The following is an 18527-nucleotide window of genomic DNA, read 5'->3' on the forward strand; positions in this document are numbered from 1 at the left end:
GATGTCATGATGAAGAGCCATCTCGTAAGGTACTATTTGATTTAATGTTATTTTTTATTTCTTGAATAATATCTTGATGAATTCATGCAAGGCTACTAAAATAAAGGTTGTAAATACAAGTACAACTAGCATTCATGTGGTGGATGGAAATTCATGAAAGAAACATGATGAAAAAGAAGCAGCGATATGACGACAGTTCGAGATATGTAGCAAGAAGGCCACTTTTCATGAACAAAGGAATGACATGACAAACTAAGAAGGAAAGTGATAGATGGTTGATGCCCTACAAAGAAGAAGCTCAACTGAATTTCATGACATCAAGAAAAGAAAGTGATCAAGCAATTGAAAGACCCACAAAGAAGTTGGTGGAAAGGAGAGTCCCTAGTTGAGAGGGAGCTCTAACAAGTCCCTGATTAAGAGGGAGCTTGGGCAAGTTCTGGGTCAGAGGGAACTCTGACGAGTCCTTGATTGAGAGGGAGCTTAGTTAAGTTCTTGGTCAGAGGGAGCTTGGGTACATTCCTTCACAGGAATGGGAATATCTTCTCTAGTTAAGAGGGATCTTGGGCAAGTTCTTGGTCAAAGGGAGCTTGGGTACATTCCTTCACAGGAATGGGAATATCGTCCATAGCTAAGAGGGAGAGATAGACACAACATTCTTGTCTTCACCTGAGAAGAAATAATGGAGGATTATGTAATCATCTGGCATCCAATGCTCTTTGAGGATGTTTAGGGCAACCAAGAGAAGAGTGGGCAAGAGGACTGATACTCTTTGAGAGCTGGGAACCCAAGATTAGAATAGTCCTAGAAGGTCATACTCAATAAACCCCCGGGTGGGTATGTACCTTGAGAGACAATGATGAAAGTGTCTATAGTCATTGGTCTCACCAACATTGTGCTCTGATCTATTGAAAGATCAAGTTGTCAGTCAAGGCCTTGTTGTAGACACAATGTTGGTTATTATGATGCTATAACAGATGGATTGCCAATCCAATTTCTATTATGTGAATATTTCATATTGAAAATGGCCAAACACCTTGTAATGATTTATGAATACCTCCCTAGTTAAGAGGGAGTGTTGAAGAAAGTGTATCTAAGTTCGATCTTCATAAATGTAATTTTGATCTTTGTACTTGTAAAAGAAAAGAATTATTATTTTTATCATTATCAAGAATGGGTTTCTTGCCCATTTGATAGGTCAAGCACATGTTTAAATGCTTCTAAGAAAGTCAAAGAGCCAAATGTAATTGTTGAAGACCCATGTGGGCATATTACACTATGTAAACATATGTATTAAAGTCAAATAAATATGTCAAAGAAGATCCTCCAAAGCAAAGACAAGTCTCATCTCCAAGCTGGCTCAAGAAATGAATTTTTTATGCACAAATGTCAAGTCACCTTCACCAGGTGATCAAGTCGGCCTAAAAGGAGGGACATGCTCCTATATATAGAGCAGTACAACCTCACCATTAGACCAATCAAGTGATCTCTCAAAATAGCGAAGAGAAGAGGCAAGAAAGAGGTGTGAAAAAGACCAAGAAAAGTACTTCTAGAGCAACGAAGAAGAGAGGAAAGAAATCTAAACTTTTGGGATTGTTTTTGGGCTCGTCTCTGTCACACGTGCGAAGGAAAAGAAGGACATTTTGTTGCTGCAACAAGTCGGAAATTGTAGCTCTCCAAGAAGTTTCGATTGGGCTAAAAAAGAGGTCTCAAATAGGCCTCCATATCAAGCGAAGTGGGTCCCATCTCAAGCGAAGGAAAGAAGCTAGCTAGAAGGGCAATCTTGTGCCCTAGATCAACCACACGTGCGAAGAAAACAAAGCAGCAATAAGGGTTAAGAGGATCAAACTCTGACCTCAAGAAAGGCCTCATTCTCTAGCCTAAGTATCAAGGAAAAAGAAAATTGTCAAGCGAGGTAGAGAAGGAAAGAAGGACAACAAAGAAGAGGTCTCTAAGGAGACCTACGGTTCCTATAGTTGCCAGAAGAAATGTGAAGGAAGAGATCAAGGTGCAACCCAGAAGAAGGCATCAATTGAAGTACAAAGAAAGAGAGGTTGTGTCTTGTGCTTCGAAGATCGACTAGTCAAGTGTCTAGGGTTTGGCATTTGTCAATTGAGGCTTCAATAAGATAAATTTGCAGAAGGGTTTTCCTCTCTAGCTAAGAGAGGTTTTGCCCAGGCTGAAAGCCAACATCTTGTGTTCTTGTCTCTTTTGGTTTGAAGTTGTTTGATGAAGTTAGAAGAACACACACATCTTGTGTTCTTGTGCTTGAGGTGCATGGTCCCTAATGAGTCTGGGTAGCTAAAAATACATCAACAAATCGGTGCTTTCAATGGGGCCACATGTAACTTTGGAAAAAACTAGCAAATATTGCAAGAGATATTAACCAACTACGTAAGCAATTCAATTTTTTTTTAAATTTAAATTATTTAAAATTCAAACCATAAAGACTTGATATTTTAGCCAAAGTCACAATTTAAATTGTTGAACATTGAACTAACGTTAATCTTTGTCTTGGCAGCACACATTGGTAGTAGTCATCTGGTAGTCAATGTCCTCAATGAAAAAGTTTGCAATTAGAGCCCTTCGCCAAACTCTTCCAAGTGGTGTTCTAAAGTGTAAGTGCACAATTGGGTTGTTTTTGAGCAGATTCACACAAAGAAAATAAACCATTTGGAACAAAAACAATTAAATGATCTCGCCATGCAATATAACCTCCAACTAAAATATCAACAATTGCATAACAAAAATCATAATACACATCCCATTGTGTTGGATGATATTGATCCAACTTCGGGATGGGTAGAAGAGACTAAGCGACTACAGTTTGATCTTGATTTTGATATTGATACCATGGAGGTTGGCGGCATTGATCCCAATGCAAATCTCGTATTCCAACTAGGAGTTGAAGGAGTGAGGCACAAAGCACGATAAATGCAAGCACTAGCCATGCAGCGTGGCCAACTCATGCTTATGTTAGGCATAGTACTACTACGGCCATCACTAAGGTTGCAAATGTCCTTTAGGAGTTTGAACACTCTAAGCCAAATGATATTTATTTAGCTCCTGTCGATGATCCCATTTCTAGTATTGGTGATGAATTTGATGAGTGATCATGTCGATCATTTATTTGTATGGACATTCTCCAATACAACGCTCTAGTAGATATTACACACTCTAACCCAGATGATATTTATTTAGCTCTTGCTGATGATCCCATTTCTTGTATTGGTGATGAATTTGATGAGTGATCATGTTGATCATTTATTTGTAGTAAACCAGTGGCCCAATATCTTGTAACATGGTTTTTGGACTCGAAGGCATTTAGTGGCTCATTGATTATGTACTTTCTGGCTGATACGCATTGCAATCAGTGCCCTCTTGATAGATTCACCCTTAGCAAACTTTGCATATCTTGTCTCTAATGGTTTGGAATTATGGTTTGGAATCTTAAATATAAGTTTTCATTAAAAACTAATTATTTTATGTATTTTTTGAATTCGGTTTTGGTTGGAAACCTAGTTTCATAGGTAGTCGGTTCAAAAAGCGGTTTCAATTTTTAAAGCAATTGTTTGAGATGGGCATTCTCCAATACAACTTTCTAGTAGATATTACACACTCTAAGCCAACTCTTGCTGATAATCCCATTTCTAGTATTGGTGATGAATTTGATGAGTGATCGTGTTGATCATTTAAATTTACTAAACCAATGGCCCAATAGCTTGTAGCATGGTTTTTGGACTCCAGATGCCATTTAGTGGCTCGTTGATATGTACTTTGTTGTTGATATGCATTGCGCTCTGTGCCATTTTGATAGATTCACCCTTATCAAACTTTACATATCTTGTCTCTAATAGTTTGGAATTATGGTTTGAAATCTTAAATATAATTTTTCATTAAAAATTAATTATTTTATGTAATTTTTTTAAAGCCAGTTCAATGAATCCGGTTCTGGTTGGAAACCTAGTTTCATGGGTGGTTGGTTCAAAAAGCAGTTCCAATTTTTAAAAAAATGCTTTGAGATGGGCATTCTCCAATACAACTCTCTAGTAGATATTACACACTAATCCTATAGTGAGCTCCTAAAGGCAACAATCCATATCGTTAATGTTGATTTTTGAGTAGCTTGGGAGGTAATCCAAGCCCAAGGGTTTAGGGTTTGGAGAGAGAAGCACCACAAGAGTCGCTTGTGGGCTTAAAAGAAGAAGGATGCCTTTGTTTGGCCACAGGAGAAAAGGCATTTCACCGAGGAGGATACGGGTTGTTTAGTAGTCTTTCCATGATTGTGTAAAGGGTTGTCTCATCCTACAAGAAGGTCGAGTAAGTAGAGGTAAATCGTAGGTCTGATGTGGCATATTTTGTGTATGGGTTCCACTGTGTTTGTCGGCCACAGGTTTTCAACACCTTGTTGCAGGGCTACGTGGGTCTGTTTGAGGGCAATAAGTGCCTAGATCATCAACGTGGAAGCGGAGGAGACTAATGGAAAGAGGCAGCAACTATTTAAGGGACTTTGAGGGTATGTTTTAGGGCTGACCTAGGTCACAGTGATGCCCTAACCAAGTCACATTCATACAGCAGTTGTACATCATACTTGGGAGGTGTTTGCAGCTAGATTTTCCTTGTGTTGGGTCAAGTGTTGACCAGTTTTGGATCAGTTTCATGAGCAACCTCTAGGAGCCAATTGGAAGTCTTGTTTTGTTGGATGAAAGCCTATCCTAGGAGCAGTTCTTGTAGTGAAGTATTAGGTCATTGCACTGGTGGAGAGGAGCGTGTTGGATACCCAAAGTAGCCCTTGACAAGCAGTCATAAAGTGGCGTTGACAGCGGGAGGTTGGGTGAAGATTGGAGCCTAAAGCGCAGCACTTTGAGGGACGAAAGTGATTGCTAGATTGGTAGATTGGAGCTCAGGTGTTGGCCAACCTAGAAGAGCATATTGGATCAGCCCGTGTTCATTGTAGCAAAAGCGACTTGTAGCAGTGATAGGTGGCAGCCCTCCTGGAGACTCTATGTGTTGTCTCTTGATGGACTAAGGGGCAGCTAGAGAGCAGAACAAAAGCGAAGGACCGATAGGATGAGATACGACATGGAGACTACAGCGAGATTGTCATTGTATCTTGTATCCCTTGTATGGGAGCACTAGACTGTTGTATTACTTGGTTTAATATAGTAAAGATTGGGTTGTACATATTTGTACAATATTTTGTAAAAAGTTGTCTATACTTGTGCATGTGTGATTCACTGCTTTATATTTTCCTCTGTGCAAAGTAGTTCCGTTGAGATTCTTGGTTTGGTAGCGTTAAAGATTCCAAGATTCTATCCTAGACAAAATATCATGGAAATTCAACAGTTAAGTGCTGCCACAGCCACCATGTTTGCGTGGAGATTGACAGCCATGCCAGCAAATTGAATGGAGGGTTAATAACTTAATACCCACTTGAAGTAAAGCCAACAGAGCAAATGGCAGGTTAATACTCCCCTGGAGTAACACCAGCAGAGCATGTAGGGTTAGGTGCTGCTCCACTGGCATTCTCCAATACAGCTCTCTATTAGATATTAAACACTAATCCTCGAGTGAGCTCCTAAAGGAAACAATCCATATCAGCAAGGGATGCCAGCTACACCATGTTTGCATGGAGGTTGACAGCCATGCCAGCAAAGCAAATGGCAGGTTGACACTCACCTGGAGTAATGCCAGCAGAGCAGATGGCAGGTTAACACCCACCTTAAGTAAAGCCAACAGAGCAAATGGCAGGTTAATAGGCACCTGGAGTAACACCAGCAGAGCAAGGGGAGGTGCTGCTCCAGGTGGCATTACCTTTAATAATGCCACGTCCCTTCCGCTCTGTGGAGATGGCAAGTTAAACGTCCAAAGCAAAAAAGCATTCAACTGGCAGTCCCACTCAATGATAATTATCCCTTTCTTGCTACCAATTATCCCCTATTATTTATTGATACCCATTAATAAACATGAATCCACATTCCTCGTCTGGTTGCATGTCCCACCTGAACTGTGTACGGGAATTTTTTTCGTAAAACTTCTGGGAACACCACAGATCTTTTACATGAAATCAACTGCCCTAGAAATATACAAGGGAAGACATGATTTGAACATGACAAAAAGCCTTTTGCACTCAAGTCGAAATGCACTCAAATCCACAACCATCATAACAAAAATGAACTAACCCAGACAAGCAAATCCATAAATGAAGATTGCTTCATGTAAAACAGCCTAAACTGGATAAACATGATATGACCTCAATTAACAGGCAAACCACAAATGAAGAATGCTTCCTGTAAAATAGCATAAACTGAATAAACATGATAGACCTCAAATGATCCAAAAAGCAAACCATAAATGAAGAATGCTCCATGTAAAATGGCATAAACTAAATAAACATGAGATGACCTCATTTGAGAGTGTCAAACAGCCTTGAGCTACTTTATGTCTTCCAAAGTTTGAGGTGTCATTAAACCAGAACGAATGGAATTCTTTTTCAGGGAGGCAAAAAAAACAAAAAAACTGGCATAGAACATTAATCCCTTCGGTAGATATTCCATGGTATAAATTTATAAAATCTACTTCAAAAAACCAAAAAAAAAGAAAAACAGAAAGAAATAAGCGGTATGGAACATTTATTCCCTTGGGAGAAATTCTATGGTGATAAATCTACTTCAAAAAAGCATTGAATCAAATTAAGCACATCTCATGTTCAAGTGGTGATGTAGAAACTACATCAATTATACCAGGAGAATGTCTATGCTGATTATGCCATCAATCAAGGTTAACAAAATTAACCTTAGAAATGGACATCAAACATACATGAAAATAGAAAGAGTGAACTTTTAAAATCAATTCAGAGCAGGCATAACCGCATCAATTTCCTTATTTTATGAGGTTCAACTTTCAAGTGTCCATACTCATACAACAATAAACAAGATGAATAAATGAGATTCAAAAGCCGTTGAACTCTTGCACAAGAAATTTTTCACTGGGAACCCAATTTCCCTCTATTTCTATGAGAAAAGGAAATATGGCATTGGGATTCACAAGATCTTGTAAAGAAATGCTTACAACTATGTTAGCAACTGTAAGGCTCTAAAATTGATTAGTAATTGATCAGGCAGTTTGTACAATATTAGCACTACTAGTAGCAATTTCTAAAATGCCTGGACTTGATTATTGGTGCACTTATAAAGGGCATAAAAGAATGTCCTTGCAAGATCATCCAGGCCAAAGGATACCAGCACTACACTATAACAGACAAAACAAACCAAAAGAAAAATATGACATGGGCCTCTAAAATCCCCCTAGACTTTAGGACTATAAACTTCTCTCCAGAAAAAAGCACTTCAGGGAACTAGTTTAAGATAATACAACTTTCTTAAACACATGCAACACCGAGCACTCATATATGATACTCATCACAGGTTGTCAGAAGATGAAAGCAAACTTGAAGCATCCTTCACCTAAATTAAAGTTACCATCTTGGAATGAACGATGAAGTGGTGTGAAAGAACTAAACGACCATAAGTACTGATAGTAGATTACTAGCACACTGTAGGATTTCCACATATGTTTCAAAGCTTCGAGCTATTACTACAGCATAACTTATACTCTTTTTATAATATAAAATGTGTTAGTTACAAAAAAAATGCAAAATGTTTAAAATAAACATCGAAAATTAAAAAAATAAATAAAAATAAAAGATGGAATAAAGTGCCAATTGTATAGAACTGATATGGTACCTCAAAATCTGTACTGTTTAAAGACTAGAAAAAATGCCATTGTCATGCTCAGCAACAAAGAAATTAAGTTTTAATGTCCAGTTTGTGTCTTTAATTGGATAAATGTAGATAGAATAGCAATCTTCTAGATAACAGCCACCCATTTCATATATTTTTATAGATAAGTTGTGTTGATTGAGCAGTTGATTATGCGACCTACTTTTTGGAGCCAACAATTAATTTTGTACTGTGGGTTACTTGTATCTATTTATAGGTGTGTGCAATGAAAATGAGGGTGTGTGTAGTTTTGCTTTCTGCAGGAATTCATTAATAGAATAAGTTTGGACAAGACCATACTCTATACCACCTTGGATAATATGGCTAGAGTTAGCAACCATACCTTCTTGGGAAACTGATTTATTGGATTTGAAGGTTATCTGTGCAGCATCTTTGGTCCTTGGCTACAGTTATGGTTCTCCAAACAGCTCTTGTCAAACTACAGTTGGAAAGTGTTGAAATTGTCGGCCCACTGATGGCAAAAGCGATGTGGTTATTGCCGCTTTACTGCTCTTACCCCGTTAGAATACAATTGTTCATGCTGAATTAGTTCCAAATTTTAGATCTGTTAAAATTTACAGATCTTTATTATGACAAGCATTATGTTATAATACCAGCTTGTTGGTCAGGCTCATCACACTAAGCGTTCAACATATCAAGAATTGTTTCACAATTTGTAAAGCACTGGAATAACTGAATCAATAGTAGACGTGCATTCTCTGCCCCCATAAAATTAATTTGCATTTGCTATACAATTGGAGGAAAATACCATCCACTCGTGAGTCATCCTCACAACATGAAAAAAGATAATCTCAACAAAGAAAATAGTATTCTGAACGTGAATTCATTGAAAACTTGCTATTGCCAGATTTTACTGAAACTCTTCAGTTAATTTTCATGATGTGAAGAGGAAAAGGAGTGTTAATACATTAGTCTTTGTAATGTTTAAACATAACAATTTCATGAGATATGATAATAGTTGTAATATCTGATTTGTGCTTCCTGACTAAACTAACTTTTAAACTTCAAAAAGACTAATCTAAAGATTCAATCTTGTGGCAAAGACCCTCAACTGTCTGCCACAGGCACATGAGAACTCAATTTTCTTGCCGTAAACAAGACTTTATATGTTCAAAAGTATACATGAATATATCTTCCCAACAAACATATATGTTTAAAATTACTTTGAAGAAAAAACAGTAAAAGGGGAAGTTCTTGAAGGGCCACTGCATTGACTTTACAAATATCCACAAATGATTCATTCTAAGGATGCACTGACAGTGCCAAGGTCCAAAACTTGAATGAAATATTTACATTAATACAAGTAGATATTCTACAGTATAGAGGAAAGTGGGGTGTTCTTGAAGAACCACTACATTGAATTTACAAGGATCCACAAATGATTCATTGGAAGGATCCACTGACGACGCCAAGACCCAAAACTTGAGTGCAACAATATCAAGTTCATTAATACAAGTGAATATTCTAGTATAGATTAGCAAATGAAAATCTACATATGCAATTTTGGCAGACAGGCACCTATAAAAATCAACCACGGTTATATATAAAACAATTGACCATTACCCAAAAGCAGTCGTCAAAATTTGTTTATAAAAATTTCTCACATATTCTCCATCAATTGGAAATTTGAATATCTTCGGTACCATGGAAAAATAAAAGTATAAGAGAAATTATTATGTAACTGAGACAATGGCATTCCTAATGACATAATATTATCATTTCTATAGAATCCAAGCTCTAATGTATAAGCATATGCATAAAAGTAGCATGTTCTTGATACAAAAATTTAACAAAAAAAAAACACAATTTAAAATTATAAGGAAATATGTAATATAACTAGGGAAAATATCTGTTGATCTCAGATAATGAAAACCTGAATATGAAGCAATAATTTTTATGTGCTTACACAACTAGCAAAAACGTTGCTATACCTGGTAATGAAAACAAAACAATTGCAGCCTCCAGACTGAAAACAAATGAAGCCAACTTGAAGGGCAAATAAACAGCCCTTGCAACATTAGTGTGACCAAGCTTTAGAGACTTGTAACTCTAGCTTACCTGCTGATTATAGTTCCCATATCCAGGGTAGCCACCATAAGCATACATTGCAGGATCTTGAGGAGGGGGGGCATAACCATAGCTTTCATATCCTTGCCCATAGTAAGCACCATTCCATTGATTTGGATCAGACTGAGGCTGTTGCCCCTGTGGCTGAGGTTGCTGGTTTAGAAGGCAACATAAATTACATTCTCAGATCCCAATATTCAGCAAAACTAATGCCAGAAGTAAAAGAATGTAAACTTAAGACATAATCCTTAAGTACTTGTACACATTTTACCTGCTTGTTTGCAGGGCTTCGTCCCCAAGAAAGGCGTATAGTTTGCTGACGAATAACAGTACCATGGAGCCTTTGCAATGCTTCCTCAGCACAAGCCCTGAACAAATACATTTCCAACAAAATTCAACCAGGATCTAAAACGTTTCATTGCAAAGAATAAGAAGTGGGAATATAGCTCTGATGACAAAGCAAAAATGCTACAAATACAGCGATTTCAAAAGCTTACCTGTTCGCAAACTGGACAAATCCACAACCTTTACCAACAGGTATTTTTATGGACACAAGATCACCATACTGGCCAAAGACTTGTCTCAGATCTTCATCTGTAGCATTTGGGTCTAGCCGTCCTACAAATATCTGCATAAATGAAAACATGAGAACAAGCAACAACCAAAATCTGAGGGATAAATAGAAGAAAAATTAACTCACAGTTGTATTGTTTAAATCATTGTCTGACGGGAATCCTTGGGCATGAGATCCACCATTGCCTGCTGTAAACAAAAATAATCAAGGGAAAGTATAACAAACCTAATAACATAAAACCATCATAAATTTGAAGAAAACAACATTGCATGATTTGGCAATGCCTAAATCAGCAACCAGTCAAAATGACCAATAAACTTAGCACAACGCAATTCCACTAATCTTCACTGTGACTAGTCAATTATAGAATTATGTTTACAATAGCATGTATGCCAACCACCACCCACAACATGCATATATGTAAAATAACCAGCACCGAGTGCAAGCATGTTTAACATAGCAGTTAAGACAATCAGCAAATGCATGTTATGAACAGCATTATCAGAACCGGAGCAGAACCAGTTGAACCAGCCACTCCAGCTGTTTTCCAGCCTTAACTGATGGCACAGAAACAGAAAAAGCCGGTTTGTTACCGAACCAATCGGTTCCTGTACGGATCCATCCAGGCCAGCTGTTTTAACTTTTCAGGCCCTAACCGGTGGAACAGAACCAGAAAAGGCTGGTTTGATACTAAACCAACTGGTTCCTGTAGGGATCAGGCTGGCTTGGTACCAAAGCAGCCAATTCTGTATGAAACTGGCCGGTTCCATACAATGCAGCTAAGGACCCTTGGAACAAAAACAAAAAAAAATTAAAGCAATAATATATGAGTGGAGCAGCCCAATATTCAACCATAGATATGTAATTAATTGTAATATTAAATTCTTAAAGTAAATAGATGAAAATGAAGTTTTCTTAACAATTTTCAGGATTGCAGGATTGGTGGGATTGCAATGTTTCCATTGGAGTTTGTCGCGTATGAGGGTATGGAACTAGCATTTAATCAAGAACGCCAAGCCCCCCATGTACCTCGATGTTGGTGCCATTGCTTGTTGAACTCCTCTATCATGACCCTAGTCAAAATGTACCCATCGCTCAAACAAAATCTCGATTTGACGTGTCAAGCTTTTTCTATCTTATATTAATGCTTAGAGGGTGATATTGATGATGAAAATCCCAATACAGGCAATGATTTTGATCAATGAAACCAGATTCGTCCAAAACAGGCCACGTGTCCGAATCCCACGAATCCGACATGATTGGATGGGAATTCGAATCCAAAAATGGGACACCATCAAATCCCGGTCATGTCCTGTTAGGACACATCGTGTCCTGATTTTGGGATTCGAATCCCAAAATAGTGAGGGTTTATGAGGTTTATGAGGGAGGTTTTATGAGGTTTATGATGTTTGTGAGGGTTTATGAGGGAGGGTTTGTGAGGTTTGTGAGGGTTTGTGAGGGTTTATGAGGGTTTATGAGGTTTGGGAGGGTTTATGCAGATATTTGAATTTCTATGTACTATGCATGCTATAATGTTACTAACTTACTTTGTAAAAAGTAAAACTAACATCTAGATGAAGATCTATGTTTGAAATCAATGAATTTGTATCATTAATGAGAATGTGTAAGAAATATCTAAATTTTAATATATATATATATATATATAATGAATCCTACGTGTCCTGTTCCGGGGGGTCAACATGTCTGAATCCGACACTCGAATCCCCGTATCCTACGAATCCCAAATCCCGTGTCAGGTGACTTAGATTTTGATGATATGTAGGTATTTGTTGTAGCATGGTTTTTTGGAGTCTAGGGCCTATTTGTTGATGTATTTTTGGTTCAAAGATGGATTGCACCGGCTAGCATTTCGGTTATATGCAACCCTGCTATATATGAGAAACTATGCATATTTGTGTATAATGGTTTGGATCCATAGTGATGCACACACACACATATACATATATAGATAACCAGAAGGAGAATTTCTGGAGAATTGGTAACTTCAATCAGATCGGCAGCCACTATTATAGCAGATACAACTATTTCATAAATGCCACAAATGGGCCAGTTACAACATGTCTCCAGAGACTTAAACCCACGCAGCTGGGGAAACAAATTGTTCACCAAACCACTCAAGCTAAGATCTATTGACTATAGATATATATATATATATATATATACCTCTTATGTTTAGTGCAGCAGCCTTTTTTTGAACATTTAATTACAAGAATGTGGTCTGCATGATTGTAGCACAACCATCAATTCTTATCCCCACTTATCTGATAAGTAAAACTATTCTCAATTACCTACAAGATTAATAAAAATACATTCTTTTTGCAAAATTATTCCCCAGTCACATTGCATTTACAGTAACAATGAATATGCAATGTTTTTCTCAACTATGTTTACAGATGCCAGCAAGGACAATTTAATATTAATTAAATCAGAGATATGTTAACAGGTCTCGCAAACGTAGTTATCTGTATTTATTATTTTATTATTTTATATTTTTCTGGCAATCCTTGCCAGGCAAGGCATTTCATTTCAAGTTAAATTAGCTCACAGCATTGGTGTAAATGCCCAATAATCCTAAACAATCATGAAATATTCTCTGCCTGTGCAACTCTGCTCAACGTAATTCATCTTTTTGATGTTTTAATTTCAAATCAAAATAACATTACAAAAGTTCGAATAAAGTTAACGATCATGAAATATTCTTCACCTGTGCAACTCTGCTAAACCCTAATTCATCTCTTTGATAGTTTAATTTCAAATCAAAATCACAACACAATGTTCAATTCAAATTAAATGAGCTCCAAGCATGGGCACAAATACCCAATCCTAAACAACCATGATATATTCTCTGCAAGTGCAACTTTGGTCAGACTTAATCATCTCTTTCATGTTTTAACTCCTTCCCTAAAAAACCATCTTCTCCTTTGTTATTTTATTATAACACACAAAATTAAGAGCCTTTTATTTGAACCAACCTAATCTTAGCCTCACATGGCACCCCTTTCCAATGGTTAACTCACAATGCCTTTTCGTCACTGCAAATATGACCCCTCTAGAACCATCTTAAACCCAGATCTAGAAAAGCACTGAAAGCAATCAAATACCTCGAGGTGCAAACATTTCGATTGTCTGAGATTGATCTTGGAGTGCCACTCAACTAGGTAGAACTTATGAAGTTATATCCCCATATAAATTTTATATATAGTATCTCTGTTTATATAGTGGTGCTTCTATTTATGCGTAAATCTGGTATCTCTCTTTTTATCTCTCTACACAGCAGGTTCTATGTTGTGAAAATTCTCTCTTTGGCCAACATACGGTCATGTCAGTGCTTACCATTTTACAATATCTCCCCCATACTGGACTATATAAGCACCTTTCAGCACAAGAAGTCAAACTACCCAGGGTAACACCACTTCAGCAGTCAAAAAGTGTAGACTTTTTCTTGGAAACATGTAGCATCAACATTCACACCATGATTCCCCAATGTGGTATTAGGGAATAGAGCAGCGGAGGATGCCACCTGGCCAGAAGGGTATGAGAGCAGTGGTAATGGGGCTGGGATACATCAAGAAGAGGAGAGTTGGGACTGTTTTGGATGCATAGACATTCATGAATGTGCTCTCTCCCAGCAGGCCGCTCAACCAGATGGTACCCCTGCTAGGGCAGCAGATTATGGAACATATGAAAACAACTTATATGCAGAGAGGTTGAACAGAATATATGTGAAATCAGAAGGGTCAGTGATTTGTACTCATCTAGAGTGTTGGCGGTGTCAGGAGGTTTACAATGCAGGTGGCCAGCACTCTGCCAACACTATGGCTTACAGCAAACCAATAGAAATTTACAAGGCTCCAGACACAAGGAAGAGAAATGACGAGGAAAAAATGTAGTGGCAGGCCACCCCAGGAAAAAGGAAGAAGACAGAAAGGAGGACCCTTTATTGCAACAAGAGGACAAAGGCGGCAGCAACCAACACTGCTTTCTACCAGACACAATATTCAGAAGCTGTAATAAGAGAGACTCAAGCCGTCAAGGACAGATTGAAAGGAAGCAGAACTGCAAATGCTGATGTAAATCGTATATAAGTAGCTCAGTGGCCAATTTACCAAAATAAACACTCACACCATGTTACCTTTTGACAAACAGCCAATGTTCCAAAAAACAGGCTGAGAAACAACACAACGAATCACATTAGAGACCTGAAAAGGCCTCCACAGAACCAATACAACATTGAATAGTACACAGGAACATTTTAGCTCTACACCCAGGCCCCAACCCCAATAATGTACTGCAATTTGAGAAGTGGCATGAATCATTGTTGCAAACATTGCAATAAAATCGCAATTTTATAGCCGAATTGCGATTTTTTTGCGGTGGCAATTTTATCGGCTGATCAAATCAGCAATTTTTTCAAATGGAAAATATCATGATTAAATCTTTATAATCGCCAAAATATCGTGAGTCGGCCTCAAAAAATCGCCGGCCCACGGAACAGCAACTTATTAAAGATTTTGAGTTGGTTTTTTCATTTCATTTTGCAAACAGAGGGCAAGTGAGAGAGCTAAGGAGGAGGAGAACGATTCTACAAGGGAGAAAGAGGAGAAAACCGAGGTTATTGAGGATCCCAAGGAAAAAAAATTGATTTTGGACCGAGTTTCTTCAGCAGACCGTGGATTCCAGGTATGGGCATCAAATTCTGCCCTTATTTTGTTTCTTTCTTGTTTTGCCTTGGGTTTCAGTCACCCATACTTTTTCCATGATTTTTGCTTGGGTTTGAGTGTGTTTTTTTGCCATTATTGTTTCATTGAGTGGAGAGGGTTTTTTATTATCAAAAATTGAAAATGCTGATTGTTAATTTTATTTTTTTAAATTCTTCTTGTGCCTAGGTTCAATCTTACATTAACAGTTCAACAAACATGCCAAGACATTTGGACCCTATGTGGGAATTTGGTGAACCCAATGGGGTTTGATAGATCAAATTTGAGTTGCAAATTGTGTGGGAAGCATATGACAGGGGGAGTATTCCAATTGAAATTCCACCTTGCATAAATTCTGGGACATGAAGTAGGACTTTGCCCAAATGCAACTCCAGAAATCATCCATAAAGCCCTCAAATCATTAGAAGATATGGACTCAGCCAAACTAAACAAGGAAGCTATGAAGACTCAAATGGAAAGGGGTGGAGTGGTGGTAGGTGACCATGAGAGCAATTCTTCAGCATCAGCTTCTACAGTCAACCCCACAGCTGCCTCATCATTTTTTGTTCCTAGAACCATACCTGGTGCACAACCATCTATCAGGTCAACTCGAAGAAGCTGACAAGCTGGTGGGTAAGTGTTTTCTATGGAGTCTCATTCCCTTCAGCATTGCCAAGAACAATCCCTTCTATCAACCCATGTTTGATGTTATTGCTATTGTTGGCCCGGGGTACAAAGCACCTTCTTATGATGACTTGAAAGGGCCTATTCTTTAAAATGAAAAGGTTGATTGCACTACAATATTGGAGCAATTTAGGGCATCATGGGCACAAGACGGGATGCACTGTGATGTTAGATGGTTGGTCTGATCGAAAAGGTGGAACCCTTATCAACTTCTTAGTTAATTGTCCCTAGGGGGCAATGTTTATGAAATTTGTTGATGCATCTGCACATATCAAAGATGCATGATTTGTTGGACATGTTCATTCTGGAGGTAGCTCCACAACATGTTGTCCAGGTCAAGCCATAATGGATAATGTTGCAAATTATGTTGTTACTGGCAGGATGCCTATGGAGAGGCATCCTAACTTATTTTGAACACCTCGTGTTGCACACGGTATTGACTTGATGTTGGAGGGCATAGGAAAAATTCTTTTTGTTAGGGATATTGTTGAATCATCAAAAATCATTACAAAATTTATATATAATCATGCATTTGTGCTTCATTTGATGAGAACATTCAACAATAACAAGGAGTTGGTGCGACCTGCTATTACATGGTTTGCTACTAGCTTCATATCTCTTCAATCTCTCTTGAATTCTATGTGGGATGCGAAGAGAATGTTTCTTTCAGAGGAGTGGCGTGCTTTATCATTTAGCCGCAAAACAGAGGGAGAAGCCATATGCAAGGTAGTTTCATACCAGAAGAGTTTTTGGGCAAGACTACAGGAGGTGTATACCTTTACTGAAATTTTGAAAAAGGTCCTTCGATTAGTTGATGGAGACAAACCCGCAATGGGCAATTTGTCTGAGGCCCTGGATAGGGCCAAAAAATCCATTCACGGCTATTATGATTATAAGGCAGTGAGGGGTTTGAGAAACAACAACTGATATGGAGAGTGATTGATGAGTTATGGAACAATACACTACATCATCCCATTCATGTTACAGGGATCTACTGGAACCCCGCATTTTCTAACTCCTTTGGTTTCATATTTGTTGTTGAGGTCATGGATGGATTCTTATATAGGAGGTTGAGTTCCCTCCTATATATAGGCTTCCAAGGAGGACGACATGCCCTAATGAGGCTGACCTCTTAGCTGCCGGGACGACTAGGTCTTGGAGGGGTATTTTGCCACTTTAAATACAAAAATAATTCTTTTGACACGTTACAATCTAAGTTACCAGGATTCGGATACGGATACAGATACGGATCCGGATCCGGATACGGATCCGTTGCATTTTTGAAAAGGCAGGATCCGGATACGAGGAGGATACGGCAAGTACAAAAATATATAATAATATTTTTTTTAAATTTTAGAAAACACATTTGATGTTTAAAATCAAAACCATTTATGAATCACAACATTAGAACTAAAATTATTAGATAATTTATGAATTTGAACACTGAAATGATGAAATTTAAAAACTAACAAACAAATAAACATATAAATATTAATGCTAAATATTAATGCTAACATATTGATATAATTGTTAAAATAAAGTTATTACATAAAATATATTTTTTTTAATTTATAAAAATTAAAATATATTTTGATTTTTAACAACCTAACATAAAATTATATAAGTTATATAATTTATATATATATGCCAGATGGTATTAAAAAGCATATATAATATATATCAATCAGATGGTATTAAAAACTATGATACGTAAATAAATTAAAATAACTTTATTATATATATCAATCAGATGGTATTAAAAACTATGATACGTAAATAAATTAAAATAACTTTGTTATATATATATAATATATATCAATCAGATGGTATTAAAAACTATGATAAAAACTATGATACGTAAATAAATTAAAATAACTTTATTATATATATATATATATATATATATATATATATATATTAACATCAAAATAAACCAAAAAGCATATCTATATATATATCAGATGGTATTAAAAACTATGATAAGTAAATAAATTAAAATAACTTTATCATATATATATTAACATCAAAATAAACCTTTTAATTAAATCGGAAATCTTTATATTTAAAGCTTATTAAAAAAACAAATTGATTTAAAATAACTTTATTATTCATATATATAAATCAAAGATCTTTATGATTGAAAGTTTATTTAAAATAAATAAACTTTTTAATTAAATCAGAGATCTTTATATTGAAAGGTATTAAGATCACTGTTTGGTATTGGTAGAAGTCACAATATGTGTTATCGTGCAAAAAGCCTGAGTTGACAATTTGAAAGCTCAGACTTCTGTATACAATTCAATATCCCATGGATTTGTATTTGATAATCTTATTTTGACAATCAGATTGATTTGGAATCTTACATTCGTGAGAGCAGGCGTATATATCAAATTATGAAACTATAAAACATGTATTACTGTATTAAAACTATGGATCGATGACGCCATGGAATCGATTTGCTGACACGCTTCAAGGCATATCTAAAGCGAGTAGTGTGTTTATATTTGACCGGAATTTATGACAACATTAAAATATTATTCAAATTCAATAAAATCAATTAAAATGTGGATAGGATAAATGATTCGATTCATATTTTATGGGAGTTGGTATAGCAGAACCGTAGTTCTTCAATTTTTCACCGAAGTAATTAAAAATTTGTTGCGCTGATGACTGCACTGTCCGTCT

General features: G+C 36.9%; 1 protein-coding gene across 2 annotated transcripts in view; it reads right to left on the reverse strand.

Annotated features, from left to right (window-relative positions):
* Positions 1–9605: 9605 nt before the first annotated feature.
* LOC149265138 (polyadenylate-binding protein RBP47-like) overlaps positions 9606–18527 on the reverse strand; it is a 51861-nt gene continuing 42939 nt past the window's right edge. The window contains exons 3-6 of one of the 2 annotated variants that reach the window (XM_089429150.1): positions 10567–10628; positions 10364–10494; positions 10138–10234; positions 9606–10019 (exon numbers count right to left, since the gene is read on the reverse strand). In XM_089429150.1, the coding sequence (XP_089285276.1) occupies positions 9849–10019; positions 10138–10234; positions 10364–10494; positions 10567–10628 (461 nt within the window). In that variant the 3' untranslated portion in view covers positions 9606–9848. The remainder of the gene's footprint in view (positions 10020–10137; positions 10235–10363; positions 10495–10566; positions 10629–18527) is intronic. The other variant, XM_089429153.1, reaches the window with a different exon arrangement.

Source organism: Pinus tabuliformis, chromosome 6, assembly GCF_031772625.1.
Source record: "Pinus tabuliformis cultivar Carrire ecotype Pingquan chromosome 6, CPIR1, whole genome shotgun sequence".
NCBI lineage: Eukaryota > Viridiplantae > Streptophyta > Pinopsida > Pinales > Pinaceae > Pinus > Pinus tabuliformis.